Here is an 18,010-nt window from a genome sequence, read left to right as displayed (position 1 = left end):
ATTCAGCGAGACATTTCTCACTGCACAGTTAAGCCGTACTTAATCACGGGCCCGGAGGACGTGGTGGCGCAGACTGGAGGCAGCGTCACATTCCAGTGCCGAGTGGGGGGGGACCCCCTCCCGGACGTGCTGTGGCGGAGGACCGCTGGAGGTGGAAACATGCCACTCGGCCGCGTCAAAGTTCTTGACGACAGAAGCCTCAGACTCGACAACGTTATTCTAGGGGACGAGGGAGAATACGCTTGTGAAGCTGATAATTCTGTTGGCGCTGTGAGCGCTAGCGGGTACTTAACTGTTTATGGTTAGTACTAGGATTGAAATGTTTGATGTTCTACCTATTTACTAAACTTTTTTAGGTAATTAATTAATAATAATTTGTGTTTTTTTAGATCCACCTTCAATAACTTTAAGACCCAATTCGGTGAATGTAGAAACCGGGACAATGGCCACATTCACTTGTTCGGCCACAGGCAGACCAGAACCAACTATGTTCTGGAGCATAGAAGGCAATAGAACTATCATCTTCCCCGGTACATCTAGAGGCAAATACCACGCGACCACAGTACTAGATGGAGTGACTGTACTAACAATCAACGACACAAATAAAAATGAAAGTGGAAACACGATAGTTTGTTCGGCGGTAAACTTCGCTGGCAGTTCGTTTGTCAGAGGGAAACTAACCGTGACGTCAGACGATGACCGCCCACCGCCAATCATAACAAACGGGCCCTCTAACCAAACGTTACCTATAAAATCGATGGCAGTTTTCCCCTGTACAGCAGTCGGCACACCTGAACCAATCATCGCCTGGTATTTCGAAGGGGAAGCATTAATACAAAATCATAGAAGGAATGTTACTAATGACGGCACTCTCATATTGAAGGATTTGGACAAAATAGACAGCGGTACTTATACGTGTGTCGCGTCCTCGCATCATGGGAAATACGTGTGGAGTGGCGTGTTGCTTGTCGATAGCCCGATTAATCCGAATATTCATTTTTTTCGAGCTGCCGATGTGTCGTCTCTACCCGGACCACCAACAAAACCTCTAATATACAACGTTACAGAAACGAGTGTCACTATAACGTGGAATCAGAATAACAAGATTGGCTCATCATCTATACTCGGATATCAAGTAGAAGTATTTTCTAGAGAAACTTTATCCGGGAATAGCACTCCAAGGAATTCGAGAGGTTGGGTAGTATTGGCGAGGCGGGTCCATCATACACAATTCGTAGCAAAATCTTTAGTACCCGGAGTCACTTATATGTTCATAGTTCGGACGGAAAATTCCCACGGGCTGTCGGGTCCAAGCCCGGTATCCGACGCTGTAACGATTGGTGACGATGCAAACTCTTTATGGGAGACCGGAGTATTTTCAAATAATACGGAATTCAGAAACAATATTCTAACCGACAACATTGTAGAACTGATTGAAGCCACACCGATTGACTCGAAAACTATAAAGCTCATGTGGGAAATACTAAATTTTTACTACTTGGAGGGTTTATTCATTTATTTCAGACCCCTAGACAATATAACGACCGAATATGAAATGAAAACTATTTTGCATTCCAACGATGTCTCGGGATATGAAATAACGTCTTTGCGAAAATATACGAAATACGAGTTTTTCCTCATACCATTCTATAAGAGGTTTGAGGGGAAGCCCTCAAATTCCAGAGTTGCTCAAACTTTGGATGATGGTAAATATTCAGACTATTTTATATTACTTTCATTGACCGTCTTTTGGCATCTATTTAACATGACTAACGTATTATTTTTCTTGCAGTTCCCGACGGTCCACCAATTAACATAGAAATGTTCATTTTAAATACTACAACCGTTCATTTAAAATGGTCCCCTCCGGAGGCCCATTTGCAAAACGGAATTATTACCGGTTACAACGTGCTGGTTAATTGGCTGGACATACCTGCGAACAAATCCATGGTGGCCATCAACACGACCGTTCATCAAGCCACTAGTCTAATTATGACTAATTTGACGTCAGGTGTCAGCTATTCGGTCCAAATTGCCGCCGAAACTATCGTCGGGCTCGGCCCATTCAGCCAAAAAGTATATTTAAATATCGATTCTCGCTCCGTTGGACTCGACCCTTTATCCAGGTAATTGCATATCCCAAATAAAATCCGCAGAAATATAATAATCGCAAATGAAATGTCATTACATGTAACATCGGACGGACGTTCCTGACATATTTATTTTATTTCAGATACCCGATAAATGGGGAGGTGTCTATAGTGGCTGGGGACTTTGTTATGGAAACATGGTTTTACTTTTTGATTGGAGCGATTGTTCTGTTCAAAATAATTGTGATTGGCGGCATTATTTACGTGCGGAAGCACAACATTTTCGCCAAAAAGTCTGCTCTCCCTAACATTTATGGTAAGTGCTAGTTCATGATAGAGTGCACCACCCTACACAACAACGATTTTAATGAACGCTTCGGATATAAACCTTTGATTGTGCCGAGCACGTCGTTTTCACATAAAACAACTGACGATGCTAACTCGAAAATAAACAATTATTCAGCTTATCTCGAATCGCTATTTTTTCCAAGGAATCAGCATCAGAATTTCAAAATTAAAAACATTCCTCGGGTGTCGTGGGGTGGTGCAGGGCGCCGAGCGTTTGTTTGATGGAGGCTTTGCCGTGCGACGGTAAGGGAGGGGAGCTAGATTACTTTCGAGTTGAAAGGTAGCGCGAGCCCTCTCGTGAGCGCAGTGGATCTCTTTCACTTTGCATTCACGTTCGGGGTACAAAGGAATGATACAAATCCGAGAAATAAAGACCCAGTAAATGTAAATGTTTTCTATTTTGTTTTCTCCAGGCGATTCGTTTGTTGACTCACCCAGTTACCTTTAAGCCAATTTCCCCCGCTTTGTTTGTTTTATATTGCGTTTTACATCTTTTAAGTATTCAGTAAACGAGATCATTTGCATTCGGTTTATGAAATGGTTGTCAAATGGTATTACAATGAAGGAAATCCGTGGTATGCCTAATTGGAGATGTTGTTTTAGATTCCAACGGAACGAGCTTAGTGACTCAAATGAACATAAAAGCGGCCGTGTCTTTGTCTCATCCGCTCAGCAGTTGTTACAACAAGAACACGGTGACAAAAACTGAGTCACTGTTGTGGATGGAGAATCAGCCGGGATTATGCATGTCCGGTACTCAAACGAATCAGGGCAAAGAGAAAGCCAACTCAGAATACGACAAAGTTACTCACCAATTACCTGAATATGCTGAAGTGACGTCTTCTCGAGCGAATGCAAATGAATGGAACACAAGTAAAACTGCAACTTCACCGGCGGCGTACGCCTCGGTTACTTTAGTTGCCAATACCAGGCAATGTGTGAGTTCATTGGTAAGTGTCCAATTATATAATGCTCTCGATTTCGAAAATTTGATGCTCTGCCAACTTGAATTTGAGCCATTTAATTTATTCACTCAACTGTAGCTTCAAGCTGCATTGAATTAATTGTTTGGGATGCAATTAATATCAGGCAATCGACACAATAAAGTTCGATGTTTTGCAGGAATTAATTTTGTTTTTATTTTCAACAGGGTTGGTTTCCACCAACGGGGAAGAATGTTGATTCATTCGACAATCGGTACGCCCCTGAAGAGGAAATGTATCCAGCCAGCAATGGAGGCTACTATAACAGGAATGTCTATAGTGAAAAATACTTCCAAGGTCATCCAAACGTCCTTAAGTTTTACGACTTGCCTTCCTTAGAGAAGACTCAGAAGGCTCAAATAAGATACAATCAGAGCCTAGATGATAGAAAAGGTGATAAAAACTCAAAGACTGACGCCACACAGTCCCTAATAGGTCGCACTTATGGGATTAGTTCTAGGAAAAATTCCGAAACGGAATCGACTTATAGAGCGTTTGGTGAAGAGGAGACAGACGAGGAGAATTATCCAGAAGACGGTGGTTATGACGAGCTGCAAGCGATGCAGCCGCAGCGGCAGAGACCACAGCATCAGTACGAGAGGCCTAACTTTGACAACGATGCGACGCGGACGCTGGCCAGACTGACGTCATTCAGACAGGGGCAAGGGCTGACAGGTGCCAAGCCTAGCCTGGCCCCCACCCATCCTCCTCCAGCGCCTCACCCCCGCGTCGACTCTGTAACGCGGTAGTATCACGCCTTGCCGGTTTTCGGCGACCTGTGCCAAACGGACGTATAGACCGATATCTTTCCTAATAGTGTAGTGACGTCACTAAGATCGCAGTTCTTCCTCACGTTGTACAGTTGCAGTATACTCGTGTAGAAAGAGAATCGTGATTCGTTTGTTTTTTTCAAAGTGAAAATGTGACAGTGAGTGACTTTGTTTTGGATTCCTGCGGACTGAAAAGGCCTATATAAAATATGTGATTTGAAAACTGAATTGGCCTATTTAACAGCGCACAATAACTGACAGTGATTTATTTGATGTTTTTTTAATCATATATTTTCAACTATTCCTAGTCTTTGTATCTATAGAGTATTGTAAATATTGTAAATAATAATTTAACGAATACGAATGTTCTTGAAGTAACTAAACTTGGTGAAGTTAATCAATTCTGATAAATGTTTACAATGTTATTATTGGAATTGGAAATTCAATTGATATATCCGTCTGAATATCAATAAACGAATTTGTAATCCTATATCATTAGTGTAAGTGTAAAGAATTAAACTAGAAACAACAAATTAACGCTTGGCAATAATTTGAAGTAACATTACCTTATTCAATGATTCATAGCATTGTAAATAATAATACTAATAGATTTGAAACTCGAACGATAGTGTTTTGTTTCGGTACTGCATTTAGATAACAATAATTTATTCGAATAATAAAGTTATATTATTAGTTCTATTAATCTGTATTTAATTAGTATTATTATTTAGTTTATTTCATGTGCCATATGTAGAGATCATAGCTAAATAATAAATAAAGTAACATTGGAGTTGTGAGATAAAATTCAAATGAAGCTTTTACAAAACTAAAATTATAATCTACGTAAGATCATGTGATATGAGTTTATATAGCCACTTGTTATAATATTAAATAGCACGACTTGTATTGCATATCAAATGTATTTAGTCATGTAATAGTTAAAGAATGTTATTATTATTAGGACGCTTCCATATCTGAGAAAAAAAAAACGAAATTACTCTAACATGTTAATAAAATTAGTCCTTCATTTTGTAAATAAATAAATAATGTAAAATGGAGTTGACTCGCCTTCCTCACTTCGTAATGAATGTATCAAATGTTGTTTTGTTCTGTCGACTGTTAAAGAGACTATTTTAGGCTGAGATCACAAGATCGCGAGTTGCGGTGACAAAACCAAATGCCAGAGACATTAATCTAAATGAGAAACGTTTATAGAATTCTTCAAAGAAAGTTCATCATGAGACTTCACGTGTTTTCATTTAAATGAACGTAAAGACTATATATAGGCACATCTTAAAATGTAACAGCAACCTAGATACCAGACTGGAAAAAATACAAAAAAAAAATCTGTGTCTTCGTCTTTTTTCCACTTTGGTTTCTAGACCTATAACTCTCGTAAAATAACTTTGCCGTTTTGAATATAGCCACTTGTTTGCTTATTCAGAGCTTCTTACCGTCAGAGCGGCAAAATCTTTACATAGAAGCTGTTATACCATTGCAATTAGGGTTCACATTACGTATAAAATCTGATAATTTTGGTTTCCGATATTCGCGATCTTGTGTCCTCGCCCTTATTTAGATACCTTGCCTTGCTATGTACAGCAAATTCATATAACGTAGGTGTTAGACTGCAGGTTCTTAACAGAATTCTTGGTAGTTCCTATTTTCGCACTTTTCAAAAATATCAGAGCAATAGGCATTTCACGTAATAATATTAAAACATGTTTGTTATTAACAATAAAAAGCCACATTTTTTGTTTATTCAAGCAGAAAAAAACTTTGCTTTTATTAAATAAAATTGTAAAGAGATCGCAAAATGTTATGTTTTAAATCGTAAATCAATATTTATGCAACGTCATAAAGGTTTAACTACTCATTTACGTTTGTATGCATCCCACTTTATTTCTTTTGCGTATCGCAAAAAAATGCGTGCAAAATGCACTGGTTTGTACATTGAAAACTATAAAAATGTTATAGGAATGCGCTCGATGCAAACATATAGGTTTTATTTAAATAGCCAACAAACGAAATGTGTAGAGAGACTTTTAAATAACGAATGCATTAAAAACAAAACAGCAAGGTGTCTATTTATGAAATTGAAACTAAAATAACAAAAGAAAAACATTGTAACAAGCCCAAAGGCCTATTTTTATGTGCGATATGATACGACCATTCATTGAAATAGATGGCAACACAATAATTATTGTAAACTTGATGGATTTTAATTTTTGTATTAGTCTTTGGATACCTATTTTTAATAAAATAATTTAAATACTAATAATATTGGATTTTATTTAACCCTCACTATGGGAGACGATGTATGTTAGCTGCCCAGAAGGATTGATTGATCTCAAATGGGTAGTATTTAAACGCAAATCAAAAAATATCCTTTTTCTATGCAATAAGATTCCGAATTCCCATCAAAATTACTGATTGCACAGCAAAATATGCAACTCAAAATATCACTAAACACACTACAATTTATTTTCGCAGCGTACAGCGTTTTTTCCTAAAGCAAAAGCTTTTTCATCAATGCAAAGCTAATAATCTTAATGCACATTATACATGTTAACTCTTTTTTTTTTAAATATAGCTTCTATTTTTATATTATTTACAGCAGTTTTTCTGAATAAAACAGCTTTTTATTAGTCACAGTCATCTTATTATTTATTAATTACGGCATAATGAGATCAGCAAAAAAATATAAAATTAAATACAAAATTGTAATTTATTGAATTATTTATAAGCGTTCACGCTTCCTTTTTTGCCCAATAGGCAACATTTTTAGCTTCTGCAGGTGGCGCCACGTACTTGAGTCGGATCGCAAGTCCGATGATATGCTTGCACATACATACTATAGTTCTTAAAAAAAATGGGGCTGGTGCATTGTCAGTCATTGTCAGTATTTCCTTTTGGCATACATTTCATATAAGTAGTCATTAAAAGGCAGAACTATCATAATTCAGAATGTTTATAGTCAGAATCATCTTTTGGCATAGTTTTGGAATTTTTATTTTCCTGTAAGAAGCAAACAAGCCTGAAGCATGCAAGCAGGCATGCAGCATGTAAGCAGGCATGCAACATGGAAGTAAGCATGCAACATGCAGCAAGCATGGCTTCTGTCACGGCTCCGGCGCTGCGGGGCTCCGGCGGTCCCATGCGAGCTTATCGTCGCAGATGATTTTCACGCTCACCACCGCAGCTTCGGCTTACTGGCCGGCAGAGCCGGCCAGCCTCAACCGCGTCGGCGAGCGTTAAAACTACCTGCTCCTCAGCTCGCAGGCCGCCTCGCCCCTCCGCGCCTACGCGGTTTTGAATTGCACTCTAGGGGTAGGGCAAACAAGACTACGTGGAGTCGGTTTTGCAGCGATTCGTTTTCGTTACTAGCTTCAATTTTTAATACAATGTTTTTTAATTGAACTCTATCTTACTCGATCGCGCCACTCTGTACTCCAGTGACGAAAAAGCGCGCGAAGCCGCGAACCTTTTCAGTTAATTTGTTCTGTTTTTAATTAGAAATAATGCAATGTGACAGGATTTTTTTGTTATAATAATCATTAAATTTGCCGAGCATGGCTTCTTGAAAATTAAGACAAATATGATGAATAGGTTTTGTTGTACTTACTGGTTAATATGCGACTGGGATAGTTATTTTGCTATGAAATATGGAAAATTTGCTGTGCAGTCAGTATTAATGCTATGTATGTAGTATTTTTGTACAAGACTAAATTTAACTGTATTGCATTATAATAAAAAAAGCAATGTCATATTGATGTATAATTTCGAATTATCTGCAGTTTGAGTTTTGTTAAACATTTAGTTTATTTGTAGTGAAGTAAGTTATTTGATGTAAAAAATAATATAAATGATGAGTATTTATTGATAGGCGATTATTTATTTGATATGCAATTTATAATATCCCATCTCGAATTATCTAAATTTTAGGGATACCCTATAGGTAAATCTTTTCAGATGTGAATTAAGTCACTTAATGTTTAAAGACGAAAGCTTTCAGTAGGTAGATATCGGAAGAATATTGTGTTGAAAATATTGCGCTAAAATAAAATAGGCACATAATAAAGAGGGCCGTAACCAATAAGAAAGTAATGATAAACGAAAAGGTATATTAGTTTGATTTTAGTTGCAAGCTTTTTCCACTAGCTGCACCTACGTCAGTAATTTAATGGGTCAGAATAATTAGCTGATTTGTTCTGGGGGCGTTTACCTACCTTTTGGGCCTAATTACACAGATCAATGTCAATACGGCAGATCTAACCACTAACAACGAAGCTATGCGAGTAATTGTGATTGAACTGCATTTGCTTAAAAGTTTGTTTGGTGACCAACTACTATTCAATAAATACTCGTTTAAATAAAGTTTTGAAAGAAGTTTAGACCGTTCGCGGTCCATAGGATAAAACTTTTCCATTGTGGTAATAGTCAACTGTCATTCGCAGATAAAACGACAATTTAATCGAGTCGATTGTATTTCGATACATTTTTAAAACATCGATTCAAATGAATGCACAGTGTATTTCAGATTTCGAAATTCATTAATTTGGAAGTGACACGGGTAAAAAAGTAATTAATATTCTCGTAATACCGTATTACCTACACTTAATTAAATGAGTGCGTGCACATTTTAATAAGATAATGTCACTTTCAAAAACAAAAAAAACCTCATTAATTCGACTTAAAAACACATTCGGCTTTGACAAAAGCGCTCACGCGTCACCATCCACATGACACTCAAACACGATTAAAAATATCACTTCTGTGCCAGCAAACCCGCGGTCAAAAGCCATCATTGCGAACCTTATCTAACTGCCATTAATTAAATTCAATGGTAGCCAACAAAAGCATTACGTATGAATGAGAATTTAAATCGGGCCAAACATGAGCGTGTATTGTTGGATGGCTCATTCAATTTATGGCCGCGAATCTCTGTCGTGCACTCTTCCTAAGTATGCTCGCATTATTGGTATTCAGCAGGCTTGCGGCCAGTTGCCTCGTCTGCGCAAGGCAGATAGCTCACATACATTAATACACATGCCGATTGGATTCCGCTTTGTCTTGTAGTGTGGGGCGCTGACATTGTATTGATGTGTTGATCTGTATTGTAAACTGCTGTCATTGAATTTGATTTTAATTAAGCTTGTTTGGAGTATATTTACCTACTATAACTTTGTAGTGGCTCTACACAGTAGAGGTAACAATATTAATCAACATTTTATATGTAAAGAGGTATATAATAACAAGTCTTTATTTCGTTTATTACTTCCAAAAGTATTAAGATTGTATTTACGATCGGCTTTTATTGGGTCCAGTAGATAAAACGATATTGATTTCATCCTTTACTGCACAGAACCACATAAGCATCACAATTTCCCAAAAGACACAACCCGACACACAGTTCGCAAACATTCAAACAACGGAACGAAATCCGTCCAACTCGAACCGATAAAGTTTTTACAGTAAAGTAAACGTATGAAAACACGCGAAGTTTTTCTCTTTCGTTCTACTTTCATACCCACAATACAATAGGTATCCCGCCGGTGTGTGCTACGCCCCGGGTGCCATTTTAATTTTCCGCCAGCCTGAAAATTTACACGTTTCGAATGAACCATCTATTTTAATGAGCTTTAAAAGTTAACTGATCATGGCGAGGGCTCGAGAATACTCGAGAATATATGGCCGTGGAATACACTAGTGCGCATTTTTCTATTGTGTTTCTGCTCCATATTTTCTGAAATCTAGACTGCGTCAGCTGAAGTGATTTGTGGGCTAGGAGCTGTTGTATTTCGTAGGAGTTTCAGATTGCAGATTGGAATTTCAATTGCGAAACTGAATTTTGGGTTTTCTGTAATGCATTGAATTATGAGTTAACATTGAATCCTCTCCATTTCTTCGAATGAAATTCACTACTATAAAATTATTCACCAATAATATCTGACTTCACATATTCACTCTGAAATTACGTAAAAACGCACTTAAAACGCTTCAATTACTCGACAGTCAAAAATAAATCAACGGCTCCTCCCGTCGGTAGACCTCAAATCGTCCACTCACGTCAGAACCAATGACGTATGTAATCAAATTAGGGTTTAATTGTTAAATTAAGTGTCATCGGACTTTGTCCTTTTCGCTGATATATGATTTTGTCAGAAAAGCGTGTGCCAACCAATTAGGGTAATGGAAAACTGGGCACTGGACACTGGGCACCCAATTTGGGAAGAGTGGACGGTTGTAAAAGTGATCTGATGAAATGTTGTCAATCAATTAGTGGTGTAAGGATGGAGTTTTATGTTGGTCGACTTGTTGATTTTGTCATGTTATTTTAATGCTGTTAAACTATTCGATGGTTTGTATTAAGTAAGTGGTACTTAAATGTTTTTTTTTAATTCATATTAAGGATTTTTATAGACTCTGTTTCAAGTTAGCAAAAAAGCTTACTTTGGATGATTATGTTATATAGGTACCTAATACACGCTCTGTTATCCTTAAAACTAGCTACATTACAGGTAAATAGCTATATACAGCATGTATTAATTATATTTCTCCGTCGAATACTGAGATAAAAAAAAACACATAGGTATTATTATAACATGCAGTTTACATGAAAAACCAGGCCACATAGGAAAGAAACAGCTATAATATACGGTGGCCCTTAAGCCGAAAGTGCCCTTAATACTGTGCTTAAGTGGCGAGCTTCAGAAAATGTTCAGCGACTTTTCAGAGCAACACTCGTAAGCCTTTTAATATCGCACCCCTAGACGTGTGCTTATCGGATCTCTTAACTGTTGCCGTTTTTAATGGCGTTTGCAGTTAAATCAGGTGTTCTGTGTAAGCTTGAGGGCATGCGGTGGTTTTGTTTTCGAATGCAGTTTTTGTTTCGGCGAAACAAATGATTTGGGATGGCGTTGAGAAGTGCGCAGTGAATCTTATTATTTGAATTCAGTCTGTTATCTAAATAATGGCAAAAAGAAATGGCTATAAGACTGTGTTTAGAAAATGATCAATGACATAATCTCTATTTCTGATCACAGGTACTTACAAATACATTGGTTTCATATAAAAATATAGTCGGGTAGTTCGGGTATTAGGGTTCTTCAAATGATGTCGTGAATTACGGTTTACACTTTTAAATATTTAATTCTAATTCAACTACATTGAAACAAATGATGGGAACATTCAACAGACAACTCACTTAACAATTAAGGCAATCCGTAAATAAGCACAAAGCGCAACTCACGCCTGCATCACAATACAAAACGTGTCTCAACTTAATTCACTTAATTCTCACTCGGGGTCACTGTCAAACTAACGTTCTTACAAACACACTGCGACAATCGCCCAAATTTAATTACGTCACCAACCCTTCCGATGCGATGGGGCAAAACGGACTCTAAAGTTTAATGGCGATAGTCAACTCCGCACATGGGCCCGTACTTTTGTAATTTTATTAATGACGTAATAACAGTTCTGTCAAACGCATGTGTGTGCCCATGAGCGATAGTGGAGTCGTTAGCTCGGACGGGTTAATATCGGAGGGTTGGATTGGGGATTATCTATGAAATCTATGTGTTATTTGGTATTAAAAGTGGTGTTGAATAGAACTGTTCGCGTGTGTTGGTCATGTGCTTATGTACTGAAGCAGTCGTTATAGCCATTATAATAAACTGTAAAAGGCTTTTTCTTTAATAATGTTTTTGTAAAGATGATTAATGTGTTCCTGGTAGAGGACGATTGACCCTCTATTACCGGTGGGGAAATAAAACAATGGAAAATACGTGATTACGTATGAATCAGTTAATAAATAACGTTTAATGGAAACCTACATTTAAGTCCTAATCATTCTGTAGTTGTACTATTTAAGAACGATGCTTCTCTTATTAATCTGGCTATGACATTCATATTTCATTTTCAGCAATGTCACTCACATTTACAAGAACTTTTTGTATCAAATATTATTTTGTATTCATGAATTAAAATTCACTATTTCGTTTACGCTAATTTTTCATCATTCAGCTCATTCAGGGCACTGACAGACACTTTTAGATAATCTGAGAAGAACACGCAATAAGCCACTAAGATTCAATATAACACAATTTTAATTAAACATCATTATTCACGCTTTCACTCAATGCTGTATTAAATTTTCCATTTTAAAACCTTTTATGCTTTGCAGTGAATCTGGTTTTCTAAAATGATTCTACCTTTACTTTGTTGTCTGCACTCTATTGTTTTAAATTTTGCATTGTGTAATTTTCGTGTGCCTTTGTTTGTTTGAAAAGTTTTTTTTAGAATGTTCTTGAGTGGCGATTTATCTACGTGCCTATGTATAATTTTTAAACGTATTTCAGAGTATGGTGCGTAGACTTGATGTGGTTTATTATGGTGCACAATAACAAAAGTTGATTCGAAGTAATTTGCTCGATAATCGGCACTTTATCTTAACTTTAGAGTAGAAGTTTCAGGAGCAGGTACAATCAAGGTAACAACTAGGTAACAACAAGGTAACGATTGTAACTGTAAACTTTTTATCATATTAATATGAAGTATAGTTTGTACGAGGGAGATGATTATGTTCTGTAAACAAAAACGTATACCAAATACTTAGTATTTATCACTATATTCCAACAAAGCGACTCTTGCTTCAAAGCGCTCAAATAACCCATAAAATAGCTGCCAAAACTGCCACAATTTGCAACTTACAGACTAAGTACATCACAATGATGGTCAGATTTTGTCCGAACACCAGATTAAACCTAAAATGTTCAGACAACAAGCTTCTATTACTCACAAAGTTACTCGTATTAAAGTTTTCCGACGGCAGCCCTGAAATATGACGACGGAATGGTCCGCTGAAATTTAACTTGCTATCTGATCGAAGTATTTAAGTGGTAAGTATATTTTGTTGCATCAGTTATTTTGGTGGGAACGAGCTTTGCAAAGTTTAGAATAGGGCAACGTGTTTTGCATTTACTTTATGGCGTGTCGCTTTTGAATGACAGCTGTAAATATAGAAACTTGGTTGCTCTGAATGTTAAAATAATGTTACAAATTCTGTCGTTATTTGTGATAACTAAATGCAATAAATGTTGATTATATTGGCATTGACTAGTAATAAATAAGGGAGTCCACGAAAGCACTGAAAAATCAATGTTGTCATAATCTAAAAATACTGGCTGATTGCAAATTACCAGGTCTTAAAACAGTCACCGAAAAAATCGCTTTTAGCATACGTATACCTTCTAGAGCAGAAACTTAAACCTTGTTATCATGCAATCTTAGAAATATTCCACCACAAAATCAAGGGCGGATCCAGCTTCGGTGCCAGGGGGGGGTCACACAGTCGAGATCAAAGTATTGATTTATAAATATTAATTATAAAGCTAAAGTTGACGACATTTGGTTTTAAATATCGGGTGTGTCGTTCACAATCACATTAAATCATATCGCAAATACTTTATGATATTCTATGGCGAATTGTAAAAAAAATAACCTAATCCATTCAGTGGTTTAACCACAGGAGTCATTTTTCGTTTTTATAATTTACAACATCATGTGTAAAGCAGAGATAAAGTTAGGAGTATCGTATTTTTTGATCAGTTGACAGCTGTCAGTTTTCAAGGGAGAATTTCAGTTGTTTGTAATGACTGACTTTTATATGGTGTTCTAATTTTTTTATTTTTACGTATTTTTCTTTTATCTTTGTTATAATCGACATATATTAACCAGTATATTAACGCATTTCATTTAATGTGATTATGAACGACACACCCGATATATAGCGTATACTTGTTATAATAAAAAAAGGAGATACTGTATAAATATAAAAAGCGCGAGCGCAGCGAGCGCGAAATTTTTACGAAAGTTAAGAAAAGTGTTTTCATGTAAAAAATGGCCCGAGCAGAGTGAGCGCAATTTCTTGTATTTATACTAGACACATGTGATAAACAAAAAAGCGCGAGCGAAGCGAGCGCGAAAATTTTTATCCAGGTCAAGGACTAAGGTAAAAAAAATATTTTTATGTAGAAAATGGCCCGAGCTGAGCGCACGGGATTGCTTGGACATATCTATAGTCGCGAAATTAAGGCGAGGAAGTGGTCAATAATAATTCCATAACCGGCACGCGCATCTAAGGCGCCAAAAGGGGTCGGAGCGTCTGAGCGGGGCGAGGATAACAATACGCGCGCTAGCTTATAACTAAAAGTCGTAAGCGACAAAATGGTTTTGTAATTTTAATATTTAGAAATGATAATTTAATAAAAATTCCTACTACCATTTTAAAGAGTATGTATATACTCAACTACTAAAAAAGTTAAGAGGCTTAAATCGGTCCCGTTTGCCCATAATATGTGAATCTCTTTTTAAAAAGAGGTATGTTTGATATATTTTTCTCTGTTATAAAAGTTACCTAATCATGTTTCTACAACTAACAAAATAAGGCTTATATCATGAACTTTCAGGTAACCAAGTTGTATTTTGATCCGTTTTGTATTTACTGAGAAAAATTGACATCCTTGGCGCCAAAAATTCCAATTCGTCCTCTTAAAAAAGCGCGAGCGAAGCGAGCGCGAAAATTTTTATTCAGTTCGAGGACTAAAAGTACATAGATGAAAGCACTTTCTTGCTATATAACAAGTAAACGTAACGTACGTAGAAAAGGGAGCGTAATTTATATTTTTTTATTGCGACAACAGTAAAACATTTTCTGTGAAAATTTCAATTGTCTTACTATAGGTTCATGAGAGTTCTACAGCATGTAGACAACCCGGACAGCGGATTCTTTGTAATATGGTCCCGTTTTCTCTTTTTGGGTACGGATAAAGAGTAAATAAAGAATAGTGAGCGAGCGCTGCGAGCACGAATTCTTCAGCAAAACTACTCTACCTCTATCTATCTTTAACTCGGAATAAAAACATAAAACATTGTGTTTAACCATTTCAATTAGTGGTCCACCCAGGTGCTGGACCTCGCCCAGGGGGGGGTCATGACCTTGTGACCTACCCCCTGGATCCGCCGTTGCACAAAATACGATATGATCATTGCATATAAACTTACAAAACTATATGGAATTCTATTTCTGTTCCATTGCCCTTCAGTACAGTCAGCATAAACAGAAGCCATCAAACCACAAAAGGCATTCCGCGCAACTATTGTGTCATCGTACGAAAAATATTGCGTGAACATCACCGATAAATGGAGCAATATCTTAGCTGTAACAGAACTTTGTCGCTCCCTTCACTACGTCTAGACACGTAAATATGGCATACATTTGTTGCTGGCTGTAATTATTCATTGTACAAAACTTTGAATAGCACTGGAACTCCTCATTTTGTATAACGAGTTGTGTTTAATTCGTTTTAGCTCAGCGGTGTCTGCCAGATGGATTTTAGCGAGTTGCAATTGTTTTAATTTCGTTTCATTTTTAGTGTTTTGTTCGTGATTTAAGGTTGTTATGAATTTAATTATACAGTTACATAGGTAATGTAACGTTCCCTATTAAATTAAAAACAAATCCCTAATGAATCAAAACAATACAGCATATTATTTTAAAAACAATTGATGATAAGTGTATTAACTGGAAACGTTATATTACAAAACATTTCTATATCTTTAATCAATAAAATAAATCAGTCGAAACGTCAATGTTTTTTCCCGTAATTAACGACTCAATCAACTCTCCATAATTCTTGACCGGCCGATGTCATTACATCGACCCTGTTTACAATTTCCCCTTTCCCTTTGGTGCGCCATACCGCACAGCGCACTCTTTTTATTTTATCGTCTTTGATAGACGATAAAATGAAACCCCTTCACCTGATTGATTAACAGAACCCAAACATGAGCTAGCCACAACAAAAGAACGACAATTTGAACAGACGTCCCACGTGAGTTAGTAGTTGCAGCGCGCACAATGCGATATTAGGGTTTGTTGCATTGACAAAATTGTTTACCTATGTATTTGGTTGAAGACTATGTTTTCCATTAACCAACCCCATCTCGTTTATCCACAAAAAAAATATTTAAGTGTTTTTAGATCCAGAAAGTCGTATCCGTTTGTTTCAAGTAGGCAGTACGCAGTAGTAGGTAGGTATTTTTTTACTGAATTCTACATTGCTTATGATTATCCATGCACTACAACAGGCTTTAAATATGTTCACTGGGTTCAATAGACATATTCACTAGGTGCTGAAAGAAACTACAAATATCGTAGTAGGTACTAGGCACATTATTCGTGAAAATATTGTTCATATTGCTATCTTATGAAATATTTTTCATCGCGTAGCACTGTCGCAGCTCACGTAGGACAAAGGGTGGCTGTCGGACAGTGATGTCGCGCACAGATAAGTGGAGCCTATCCATCATTGCATTAGGGGGACGCAATATTCTATTGATTTTTCACAAATATTCGCCAGGCTTTGTATTGTTTAGAAATAATATTAGTGTGATAAATTACTGGTTTTGGACGTCTGAGGATTAAAAAAGGAACCATTTGGTCTACAAAAACGTATCTACCTATTGAAGTTCTGTATGTCTTTACATGACACGGAAGGTAATGTATGGGAGCCTGAATTTTGGATTAATCTAAAAGGAAATTAATCTGGCAAGGCAAAAGTTAAATTCTGATTTGATACTTGTGTTAGTTATTTGACATAATTTGTATGATGCTGACGCCAAAACCCAATTCTACTACGCAAATCTACAGATACTTTATTGAAACCAGTAGTTAGTGAGATTTCGCGCTAATCAGTAAGTGAAATTATATACAGATCTATAAACGTTTATTTACAGAACACATTGGCCCTTAAATTAACCACACGCGATAATACTGTGGTCAAATAGACACTGAATTATCCCAATTAGTGTGCTATCGAAATACTATAATCCTATCAAACTATTATCTCTTATGAGTAAGTACAGCTTTAACGATTATGGATTTAATTGGTTTATTAATTAAAGATAAACTTAACTAGTTTTTGCTCTCTACGGCGTCGCGTTGTGTGCTTAATATTTTATTTTCTATTCGATATTGACCGGTTTTTTTTCTTATTGTTTATACTTTTGTTGGAAATGTGTTCATTATATTTTACCGTTTAGAAAAGTACGTGTGTAATGTTCGTTTATGAAATCAAAATAGTAATAAATTCAGCAAAACAATGCGAGTTACCCACCGAGCTATTTCCATTCCATGTTAGTCCCGAAATTGGAACGAGATTGCGTGCTTCCTAAACACACAGGAATATTAAGCTCAGCTGCTAATTCTTAATAGTTTATGCAAATCTGTGTCAAACGGTCCCTGTGTCAACCCACCCCCGACGTCATCCCGTTTCAAGATGAAAACAAAATGCTGATTTGCATGTGCAAATAACATTGTAGTGAAATCCAAACAGCAATTTGGTAGACAATTGGGTGCCATCTGCGAAGTCCCTTTTGAGTTTGGGGACAAGAATTAAACAATAATTTCTTGCTTCTTGGAACGGCGTCAACTACTGTCAAGGGCTTCATTGTTTTCTCGTAGAAGCACCTGATTCGGGAAGTCTGGAGGGACCCTAAATTAAGGGAATTTCAAGTTAATTTCATGCTTTTCATGAACAAAGGATTGTTCATTGTTTGAATTAAATGTCTTTGCCTCTTTTTGTTAAGTCTAAATAAATATTTGTGAAGTTCTTAATTTTTTGACAAAAATAAAACTGAACGTCACGCCTTCTTTGCAGAATTGCTAAGGAAAAGTTATGACTACCAAATATTCTGTACTACCAACTATAAAGTATATTCAGGCTATTAGGTATATATTGATATTAGTGTATTG

At 36.7% G+C, this 18,010-nt stretch overlaps 1 protein-coding gene across 3 annotated transcripts in view; it reads left to right on the top strand.

Annotated features, from left to right (window-relative positions):
- Positions 1 to 6,472, top strand: part of LOC110378356 (roundabout homolog 1) — a 53,687-nt gene extending 47,215 nt beyond the window's left edge. For all 3 annotated transcript variants that reach the window (XM_064036520.1, XM_049840823.2, XM_064036519.1), the window contains 6 exons: positions 29 to 301; positions 390 to 1,706; positions 1,793 to 2,126; positions 2,234 to 2,406; positions 3,042 to 3,388; positions 3,589 to 6,472. In XM_064036520.1, the coding sequence (XP_063892590.1) occupies positions 29 to 301; positions 390 to 1,706; positions 1,793 to 2,126; positions 2,234 to 2,406; positions 3,042 to 3,388; positions 3,589 to 4,170 (3,026 nt within the window). In that variant the 3' untranslated portion in view covers positions 4,171 to 6,472. The remainder of the gene's footprint in view (positions 1 to 28; positions 302 to 389; positions 1,707 to 1,792; positions 2,127 to 2,233; positions 2,407 to 3,041; positions 3,389 to 3,588) is intronic.
- The last annotated feature ends 11,538 nt before the right edge of the window (positions 6,473 to 18,010 follow it).

The sequence above is a fragment of the Helicoverpa armigera genome, chromosome 10 (assembly GCF_030705265.1).
Source record: "Helicoverpa armigera isolate CAAS_96S chromosome 10, ASM3070526v1, whole genome shotgun sequence".
Taxonomy (NCBI): domain Eukaryota; kingdom Metazoa; phylum Arthropoda; class Insecta; order Lepidoptera; family Noctuidae; genus Helicoverpa; species Helicoverpa armigera.
The sequence above is the reverse complement of the archived record's forward strand: the minus strand, read 5'-3'. Positions and strand labels throughout refer to the sequence as shown.